We start from the raw sequence: 11302 nt of genomic DNA, 5'->3' as shown, positions 1-11302 counted from the left end.
TTCAATGATGATGTTACTAGATTGCGCTTTTTGTAGTATTTTGCGCAACTTCATTATACTGTATTATTAACGATATTGAGGGACATCAAAGTCCAGACGTCTCCCAAAGGAGGGGTGTCTGATCATCTGTAAAATGGGTTTCTCTGAAACGGGACAATGTCACCCGATTTGTATAGTGTGCTGTACTGGATTAAGATGTTTAGCCCGGGGCGGGCGAGGAGAGGTGATGAGAGGGCCTAATTGAATGACGTAATGCAGATAAATGATTGCATTTCAGAGTTTGCACCAATTTTTTTGGTCTAGTATAGTTTAGTACCACAAGCACTTCTAGTGGGCATAGCATAACGAATTTTGCATATGTTATTCCTAACCCCCACCTGACTATGTCATCCAAAAATTATGTCACTGCGACGCCACCATCACGTCATAGAGCTTGCCTAAGTATAATTACGATCGCTCGAAATGGCATCTGCGCCGCCGATAACAACTCGCTACGCCGACAATCTCTCATATTGTGATCGTTGCGACGCGAAAACGAGAAAAATAACTTGCTCGATTTCAGGAGATCGGTGTGCGCATTCCGAACGACCATCCGCATACTTTGGAGTGACTTATTATGCCACTGTGACGCCGCAATGACGTAATTTTTTGGTGACATAGTCAGGTGGGGGTTAGGAATAACATATGCAAAAATTGCTGAGCCAGGCCAACTAGAAGTGCATGTGGTAGGCCTACTAAACCATACCACCCCATTTTTTTTTAGAATTTGCACCAATGATCGCACCTACTCCAGTGGGCCCCACTCTCTTGTCTTTTTTCTATGGGCTGGTAGTGCTTGAAAAAAATACGCTCCCACCAATGATGCATTGTTATATATACTAATTTATTCCATTTTTAATGTTACATCTTACAGGTGTCTTTATTACAATTTAAAGTTTATAACCTAATGGTCTACCATGTGATGGAAATTCTTCATTTGGGTTGATATTGTTTGGTCACATCTGCATATTGTAGCTACATCAACAAGTTCTGTGATAGATCTGTGTAGATTGCATCTGAGATATCAATAACCATGGATACAGATGAACGAATGTGTCAAAATTTTAAACAGGTTTGCATTTTTCATTTATCAGATTTAGTGGTGCTCCCGAAGTATGTGTACCAGGTTAGAGTTAGTCCTTGATTTCATTGCGATTTTCCCTATTTTAGTTGAATTACGAGTTTGGGAACAGTCTGTCCCTGTCCATAGGTTTCAGTCCCTTTACAGAGTTTGATGTAAAATAGGCGAACAAAATTAGTTACCTCCAAATTGGTATACATACTTCTGAAGCAGCGATTTAGTACTATGAACAGCGGAGATTCTGATTCCTAGCTGGAACAATTTTATGGTGGTGAAAATTGATGCATTTATTGCATTATATAGGGATTCTTTGTTGGGGTTTTATTAATTCCTATGTGGTTTTTTGGACATAGTGTCCAAAGTAATTATTTTCTGATTTCCAGCAACCTTCCTTTACTTGTGTTATGCTATGTATCCTATATTTTCAGTACTTTTCAATACCTAAATTAACTATTTAAACTATTTTCTTTCAGAGGTTTCTATCAAATATGTAGTGTGAAGTATGATTGTTTTAAAATATGCAATATTCAACAGTGAAGTTTTTACAAATTACAATCTACGCACATGTTGTATGAATAGAAAGCGTTGTTTCACGTTGTTTTGTGCAGTTATTGAGCCCATCTGAATGTAAAAATAGATATAAAAATTATTTGAAAATATTTATGATATCGAATATCGATATATACTGTATGTACTGAATTTTTTTTTCATCAAATAATACATTTGAATGTCATTCATGCCCATAAACATGAATGAATACAGTACGGCACAGTTTTTCGATTCTTTAAAGATCCCCCACATTAAAAGACAAGCATGGCATGATCTGCTGCGTCTGCCATCGTGTCAGACGCCCTCGTTTCAAAGACAAATAGAGTGTTTGTTTTATTGAACCGAATGGCAGGACATCCTGGAATCGGAACACTGTGCCCTACTGATATATGGTGGGTTAAATTATCATGTCGCATGCGATTTCTCGTCTTAATTTATTCATTTTTTTGCTTATTAAAGGAATTCAGAAAGCAGATAGAGTTCTATAGTGATAAATCATCTGGACTTCTATATGCTTATGGAGCAGCACTCAATGTTTTTGCCAAGCGCTTAAACAACAAGCCATCGTCTAAACCTATTAATGCGACATGGGAGGAATTGATGCGGTAAGGTTTCAAGTTTGAAGTTACAAGAAATTGATTTTAACAGATTTCATCATGCATGTGCGGAAAATAATATGAGCACAAAGTTTGGTGCTCCTGAAGTATGCGCACCAAGATGTTGCATAACCTGAATCCTAACCTGGTACACAACCTGAGTTCAGGTTGTGCGCCACCTCGTTGCGCATACTTCAGGAGGTCCCAAAGTTTAGTAATGAATACGAGTTTCACTTATACTCATTTATATTTATAGTTTCGTTTACAAATACCAATGTTTATTTAAGGCTTAAATAAACATTAAATTGTAAGCATATTATATTGTACTGCAATACCATCATGCAATTTAATAGGCTAATGTCCGCAAGTTGTAAATTTTACTTCCTTAGCGCCAATGGGAATAATGTTCAACGTAAATCAGACAAAGTGCATGGCAGCCGAAATCACCAACCCAGACAAGTGACAGCTTTATCTATATAATTTGTGATGTAACATTGTGCTCACGTCGGTTCTTTGCGTAAATGACATTTTATATTTCATGTGCGCCGCGTTTGCATTGTTGTCTCTGCTTGAATATTTTATAATTTATTATATAAGAGTTTAGAATCCCTGTCTTAGGCTGTACACCCTTCGTATACCCTTTATCAGTTGTATACCCAACTTATGGTCCAGTATAGACTAGGGTATATCGTATAGGCGTATACCCGGTTGAAGCACTGCCCTAGATACTCAACTGCACTAGCTTGTTTAGTCAAATATGACTGCATAACTAAGAGCCAAGTACCATAAGGGCTGGCGGTAATATCTGATTTTGAAGGGATTGTCTTCGGTTTACAGTAGATGAATTTGAATGACTTATCAAAAAGCATTACCATTTACCAGTATATAGGCTACTATTTGCTATGTCTTCATTTTTTTTCGATAGCCGGCACTGTTAGAATTGAGGTACCGATAATACCATCTTTGAATCATTCCATGTTTTGTCTTTCTATTTTTATAAATTATTCCTATCAGAATAGTTTAGGTTAAATTAATCTTAAATTTATCTGAATGGTGTTGTTCAGAAAAATGACTTAAACAAAATTTGCAGAATGTTTATATGGTAGTACTAGGGATTTCTATCAAAATGCTTAGAGCGTCAAAATTAAAAATATGACAAACTGGTTTATCATTTTTGTGTCGATAGGTCGGTTTTGCTAGCTATGACCAGCATTGAGCAACCTCCTGATACGAATGCTTTGAAAAAATTTGATACATTACTCAGACCTTGGTTAGAGGAAAAAAATGCAATCAAGTAAGTGCGAATTGTTTATTTTTCTCGTGCAGTTTCTTGCCATTGTTTAAGTAAATAAATATTAAAATACAAGAATTCGGATGAATGAGATCTTTATTTTATAATTTATGATGCCTTTCTGAATATGTAGCTGTAGCAAGTTCCTATCTGTCAAACCAAATTTTCTAAAACTGTGTTGAGCCACGGCAACCCACACTGACATAGCAAGAATAAGACCAAAGCTTCTCTTGTTCTGAAAGAAAATCTAATGTGGTTTAATGTCACATTATTTGTATTCGAATGATTAGCTGAATTGCTGATGTACAGATTTGTGCAAAAGAAAATATCGTTGATTGTGTGTGTATGCTAGTGGTAGTGCACTCTCTGTATTTATAGAGATAATCAAGGTGTAAATGCTCATTATAGTCATGTTATATAATTCAAAAGCGCTTCAGAAGTATGTGTACTAATATGGAGGTAACTAATTCTGTTCGCCTACTTTAAATCAAGTTGTGTAAAGGTACAAAAGCCTATGGACGGGTGTATATTCACATGGCTAACACATACAGTTCCCGAACTCGTAATAGAACTAAAATAACAAAATCAGCATAGTTTTATGGCTTAACCCCAACCTGGTACACATACTACGGGAGTACCATTTAAATAGTTAGGATAATTACCAGTGTACTTTGTTTTCAGAGAGATTAAGGAAAACTTTTTGGTACTTCATAATCTTGCAATTAATGGTGCTTGGGGGCATCCCATATTTCAATCTCTACTACAGGAAGAGGATGTCGATGTTACAAAACGTAAGCAGTCAATTAAAACATTCAGTTCTAAAATAACTGACAATCATCGATTGTATTTTCCAATTATTTTCAGGACATCAAAACTAATCATAACCATAAATTGCCATGTCAGGAAATGGTAAAAATGTCAACGTTTTTTAAATGAAAGGAAATTAGGAATCAATATATTTCATGAAGTAATACATTTATTGTTTATGAAGCTTAAAGCAAGGCTGTTATGTGGAAACTAATTGAAAAGCATATAGTTCGATAATAAATGAATAGCCTATACAAGCAATGTTTTTTCTTGCACTTCGCTAGGATTTGACTGCCTTTTAAGAAAATAAAATTCAAAGCTTAATAAATGAATTGTGAGATCATAGGCTATCTAGTTTATGTTATATTGAATACCAAATACCTGTCTTTACCAAAATTTATCTGGGATCTGGTTGGAAACATTGTATCTTATTTGATTCATAATCTTTTTCTGATCTTTTACATATTTAGTTGGTGACATCTTATTTCAAGAAAATGAGGAGGCATTGTGTGCAAGATTGCACGCTCTTGAACAATGTTCAAAAAATGATTCTGCATCCAAACTTATACTGGCTGCAATGAAGCATAAAAAGGTATTCTGTCGTCTTAGGTGATATAAAACTTACTACATATCATATTTGACAAGTAACAAAATGTGATGTAAAATTATCAATTCTTAAATATTTCAATTGGGAACCCTGGTATTCATCATTTAATCCCACCTAACTTTGATAATGCTAATTGCTAACTTTATTCTACAGTTTCGTGAAAGCGGCATTTTTCAACAAACTTTTCAAATGCACATTCTGTTCAACTGTAATGAAGATTTGTGGGAAAACTGCAAATATTTCGATTTTGATGCTTCATTAACGGTTTGTTTATTAATCATAAATGCTAGGAAATCAAACTTTTTCCATTTCCTACGTGTTTTCAGTATTGCTGCTATTAGATGAAAGGAATAAATAGTTATTCTTTTTTTTGTCCTGCCCTTCAGTAAATGTTGTTATTTTTTTTTTACAGATAACATTCCCTTTTTTTTTTTTTTCATTTTGGTCACATTTTACATCACTGTTGGAGAATGTACATAGTAATAAACTAGAATACTACGGTAATCAAAATTCAGTTTGCATTCAGTCAGAGTTACTTTCTGAATTGCATTGTGTCTTTCTGGATTTCTCTATCTATTCTATTTTTATCATTTTGCATTTTGTTCGTAATTTTGTTAGTCGGCTGGTTCTATTTTGAAACTGTAATATGACATATTTACGCAGAACTCTATGTTGAAGTTTTTTCACTTTGCAGGTTTTAGAAAAACTGGAAGAAGCAGGGGAAAATGAAAAAATGTCGTCATTTTGTGATATTTTGCTTGCTTATATCTGGGAAAACGATATTGTCACATCAACCATGTGAGTAATAACTGCATCAATACGTTTCTGAGAAATGATATATAGTTGCCATCATAATCGAAACATGTTTCCCGACTGTGTTGCAATACTTCGCATTCATCAGCATAAGTTGTATTTCATATCCTATGGCCAAACGGTGCATAGGGAGTTGTATATTGAGCTATTTTAGAAAATGTTTCTATATTCTTCTCTTATTATTACTTTTGGTCACTATACAGAGGCTAATTCTAAAGTCACTCATACTTGGGTTTCTTTGCTTACATTACAGAGTAAGCAAGAGTGGTTTCAGGAAAACCTTTTTTTTCAAGAAAATTTTATATGGAAAAGATATTGATAAAATGCACCCTTTAACCCTTTCATTGTTTTCCGATTTCATGTTATAGCAATGGATCAGAAAATTCTAATGCAAATAATCACTAATTTCTGCGCGAACCGAAAACACCAATATATATATACACTTTGTTGATTCATACACACATGTACAGTACAAGTTTTATCTGGAAATTTGGAGAGTACATTAGCTATAAATTATGTGTGACAGAGTTTTTCTGGTCAGTCAACATCATTGAATATTGTCTTTTTTGGAATCTTAGTATTTTGATAAGTTTATAATATAAGATTATTTCACTGCCCTTTAAAAAATCATGGTTAACCTAATGCTACCTATTCTCATATAAGATTATATCACTACTTATCGACATATAAACTTATGTGACAAAATATAGATGGTAATTTTTTTTCATTGTTAAACTGTGTTATTTTATTACAGTGAAAAAATGACGAACAAATGGTGCGAAATTAAATTGTCTGGTTCTGGTTCAGCATCAGACTTCCTGTCTTATATTAAAATGTTGTTGTCAAAAGAGAATGATGGACCATCATCTGTAACTCACTATCTCATTCTGATGCAAGTTATTTGGGAAATGGTATTAATTATTAATTTCATAAAAATAGTTTATATATTCAGGTAGTAGATATGAGAAAGAATTAGCGAATATCTCTAATGTTGTTAGACTCACAAACCCATCGAACACTTATCGCAAAACACTTGCGATATCATGCCTCTAGTAAAGTGATTTTTAACTCATTATTTTTGGAACACCAAATGGAAATTTCAAATTTTTCGCGAAAAATGTCTAATTAAATAATATTCACCTCAATGAGTATTGACACGAAAACGAAACAGCAAAAAGGCCAATAGTTTGTGCTCAAGTTGGAATAAGACCCAAATAAAATTCTGGTCCAAATCTACAAAGAGCTAAGTGCGATTAAGAGTTTTTCCAAGGTCAGACCACAAAATGCTGAATAGAACCATAATTCAAGTACTCAGTTTCTCATAACAATTTGGCCCAGAACAAAATCTTTCGCAGAGCACCAGTTGAAAATCACTACTCTAGTACACTTGTGTTTGCATGAATGTTTGTGTAATGATATATAAAATTTGAATTTTCCGAGCTAGTGACAAACATTCATAAAATGTTATATTTTTCTCCCTTATCCACAATAATTATTAATTATTAAAAAAAAATAAGTTTTTCAATTAATGATATATCAGCTGTTTACCTATAATGAAATTGTGCTTTGGGTTCTAAACCTTCATTCAAGCGATCTATTACCTCTGCCTTATTTGGTTTCGTTTCATATCTAGTAGCATTGTCCTATAAATTTTCATTGAGTACTGGGTAATACTGTCGTGAGGTTTGTCACGTATGTGAATTGAAAAACAAACAAGAAAGAATCACTGATAATGAAACCCTAATTTGTTATTTTACGAAAAGATGGTTTTGTTTGGTTTGCTGTCATAGAATGTTTAAAAACCAATTAGCAGATTGCTTTGTTGATAATGTGAGAATGCTCTTGTAGATTCTATATGTATATGTGCATCCAATATTTTCATGGATGTGGTATAGTCTTATCCATTTCAATTTTATGAGCTATTATTGGTATAGAATAAAAGTCTCAATTGTTTATTTAATACTGCAAGAAATTTACTGTCTGTTCTCTATTTAGTCATAGTTGAATATATAACAAATCAATATAGCTTTTGTTTGCCACACAAATACCATGCCATTGCAAGTAGAATTATTTTCAAGTTCAAGGTTTGTCAGTGAATTTTTGAATTTCGATTCAAGGAATCTAATATCTACATTTTCGATGGTTTCGATATTTTGTGTTTGTTTTTAATAAATATACTGCAGCAAATTCCCGAAATATGTATATAACAGGGACTGCTCTCTGTAAAATTATAATTTTGATAAAAAAATAATTTGAGAAACTATTTTTTTTCTCTGTAGATTGGAGATGTGAGTCGGGAAGTTTGTGTCGACATATTGATGTGTGCATTGCGTTTTCTTTCTGATGAAGAAGATAATGACAATTCGAATAAAATAAAAATTTTGGAAACAATTGCAAAATTGCTTCCCAAATCGACAGTAAGTTGTATACTTGTATGGTAAATTTATTTCAACAATTTAGTTTCCTGAAATTATTTTCTGCAGCTAAACTTATTTCTAATTTCAATTTTGTAATAATTTCGTCATATTTCCAATATCATATATGTATAACATAAAATAAGATAAGATTAATTTCACACAAACAATATAACATTGATTTATGTTCTTTGGGTATTGAAACTATATTGTCATTCATTGTTTTCATTGTATTTTAAAATTGAGTCACATTTTTAACTCACTGTTTGTAATTGTTAAATGTGATTTTCCTTTTTTTCCTAATGGGTAATTTTATTTCAGGTGTGCAGACTCTGTCTCCTGTGTGTGTTCTATTTGGAACCTTGCATCGACACTTATTATTGCTTGTCAGATGCCTATAATAATCCTTTGAATACTGACTCTGCGAAAGGAACAGAGTTGAGGTTGATATATATTTTATTATACCATCGTTAATTCTTGAACAAATGTTTTTATTTTACTATGTTATTCCACTTCAATTCGAGGATGTAAATCTCCTATTGAATGATGTAAATGCCACTTTAGTTGATTACTTGAATGCAATACACATGTAATCAGAGACTTCCCTTATTTACTGAATCGAACTGACCCGCAACTGACCAGGACAAAACGTGTGAAGCAAGATACTCACATATTAGTCATGTGATTTATGAGAGATTATTGAGAAATACACCATATATTGCTTTACCCAGTGTAACAAGCATATGTATGTATTTTACAGTCTCTTGTCACGCCTTTGAACATATATTTTAATTTGAATGATTCGTTTTGCTAAAATGTTGCCAGGAAAAATCACTGTTCTCAAAAACTACTGGACCAATTAATTTCAAATTTTCAGTTCCTCAAATTCCCTCAGAGTTCCATGCTGTTATATTTTGAATCTGACATGGGCAAACTACGTCCCCCGGGCCAAATATGGCCCCTTGGTTAATTCAATCTGGCCCGCCTGATGCTGCCACGACCAAACCAAAATCGAATTTTGATGTTTTATCTAAAAAACAACTCAAGGAATTTGTTGAGATTACGATTAAATTTAGTTTTGACACAAGGCTTATTGTTTCCCAATTTTGCTTGTCTGCCAATTTTTCAGTAAACTCTTTGTGTTCCGCTAAGGTCTTACCAGTTGCATGCAACAGCAGCTTTTGTCACAATTAAATTTCATATTTTAACCACATTTGATTACCCATCTGCATATGACTAACAGCTTTTGGGCATGATGTCTTAAAAGAATTAAATGGTTTTTGGGAAAAATTTTCCTAGATTTTGTTAAATTTGGCATATCTTGTTAAGAGATGTAATTATTCAATATTTTGAGTGTGTGGGATATTTCACTTCTATCTGCTTTTGATTCATGAATTCTTTAGACTATTGCCTCACTATAAGGGATTGGATTATCTAACTGGATGAAGTTAAGCAATGGAGGATTTTTAACTATTGTTTTGCTAACTCCGAATATGTTTGTACTGTCACTACTTGATGTAATATAGTTTTATAATGTAGCATACGAGAACTAATACGATTATTGATGATCATTTTTCTTCTTTTCTCAGGACAGAATTGATGCTTTATATACAAAAACAATTTCCCAGTGGATCTGATATTCAAATGACTGATTGGAATCAAATTAATGAACAATGCCTTTCTAAATTATCGCCTGAAGATGTTACATTTCTGCTGAATGAAGGAAAGAGCCCTGACACAAATGGTGACTTTTATTAATCAAAAGTTGAAATACTCAAATTGAACGGTTGATATTTTAACAAGATTTTATGAAAAAAACAATACCACACCTTATTTATGATACACAACAATTTATTATAAAAGAATCATTCAAAGTGAGATAGTTTGTGTGGTGCATCTTGCTAAGCTTTAGGAATACGCTTGCCATCGCACCTCGATTAACTTGAGTGGGTTCGGTTCGAAGATTCGAATCTCAGATGGATAATAACTGCTGGTCAGTAACGGCTTCCTCCATCACCAAGTCCATGCATCTGAAATAAACAACTGACTAACTAATCCCCATATCAGACATGGACTTGTAACTGGACAAGAGGACGGGGTTTGACATAATATGATTAAGCCGCCTTATAGGCTCTTTCACCAGGGGTAAATATGTAAATCCTATTGTATTCCTAATAATGGTTTACTTATTTCACTTCACTTATGTAATTTGACCAAGGCTCTGCAAAAGCTACCACTGATAAATACAAGGCTCCTTTTTTTAAACCCGCAATGCTTTCATAGTTAAGTCTAATGCTTTAACCACAAAGCCGCCGATTAAACTAACGTTTCAACTCTTCCATGTGATTGAGATGGAGCTGTTTTAATTTTTAGAAACCGCAAGTTCAGGGGCAGATCAGTCACCTTCCCCTCCAAGATCTGAAGTACAACAAGATGACAATAATGTAGTCACTGAATGGAAGTCGATTGAAAAATGTGAATTGTGTACTACTGAAAAGTTGTGTGAATCATGCAAGGTATTTATAATTTTTTGATATGTTGAGATCTCTTTCCATACCTTTATTTGCCCGCTCTTTACAACTCATCTTATTTGTGAGATTATTCGTTTATTAAGTGATAGGAGAACCATAGATTTTCTTCGCCTTGCAGCATTTCCCGTCTTTTGTTATAGTTTCCGCAAGTTTTGGATTATCTGATTCTTCCTTTGTGCAACAAACTTATATTTGACAAACTTAGTGTTTTGGGTAGGAAGACTTCACTGTATTTTTGACAATATATCATCGAAAATGATCCAACATTTTGTACAGCCATGTTTTTGGCGATAGTCACTAATATGTTATCACAAAAAAATTTAAAAACAATGGCATTATGGATTGTGTTATATTTTGCGAACAGGAAAAAAAGATAAAACTTGAAAAACCTCACAAGAAAAGTAGAAAAAAGAAGCGATATGGATGGACTTGTCCTGTTGTTTTGTGTAATGTTATGTCTGGGAGAATGAATTATTTGTGTACACATCTCAAATCCAAGCATAATTGGCATCAGGAGGAAATAAGGTAAAGAATTTTGATATAATAATTTCTATACAATTGTAACAATAATATT

At 33.3% G+C, this 11302-nt stretch overlaps 1 protein-coding gene across 5 annotated transcripts in view; it reads left to right on the top strand.

The window, feature by feature from the left end:
- The first annotated feature begins 917 nt into the window (after window positions 1-917).
- The window catches only part of LOC120346223 (uncharacterized), a 34115-nt gene continuing 23730 nt past the window's right edge, over window positions 918-11302 (top strand). For all 5 annotated transcript variants that reach the window (XM_039415945.2, XM_039415938.2, XM_078110097.1 and 2 more), the window contains exons 1-13: window positions 918-1111; window positions 2129-2274; window positions 3452-3559; window positions 4238-4347; window positions 4834-4955; window positions 5124-5234; window positions 5665-5768; window positions 6538-6694; window positions 8063-8200; window positions 8519-8640; window positions 9787-9941; window positions 10571-10713; window positions 11093-11253. In XM_039415945.2, coding sequence (XP_039271879.2) covers window positions 1073-1111; window positions 2129-2274; window positions 3452-3559; window positions 4238-4347; window positions 4834-4955; window positions 5124-5234; window positions 5665-5768; window positions 6538-6694; window positions 8063-8200; window positions 8519-8640; window positions 9787-9941; window positions 10571-10713; window positions 11093-11253 — 1616 coding nt within the window. In that variant the 5' untranslated portion in view covers window positions 918-1072. The remainder of the gene's footprint in view (window positions 1112-2128; window positions 2275-3451; window positions 3560-4237; window positions 4348-4833; window positions 4956-5123; window positions 5235-5664; window positions 5769-6537; window positions 6695-8062; window positions 8201-8518; window positions 8641-9786; window positions 9942-10570; window positions 10714-11092; window positions 11254-11302) is intronic.

Source organism: Styela clava, chromosome 1 (assembly GCF_964204865.1).
Source record: "Styela clava chromosome 1, kaStyClav1.hap1.2, whole genome shotgun sequence".
NCBI lineage: Eukaryota > Metazoa > Chordata > Ascidiacea > Stolidobranchia > Styelidae > Styela > Styela clava.
This window is presented reverse-complemented; position numbering and strand designations above follow the sequence as displayed.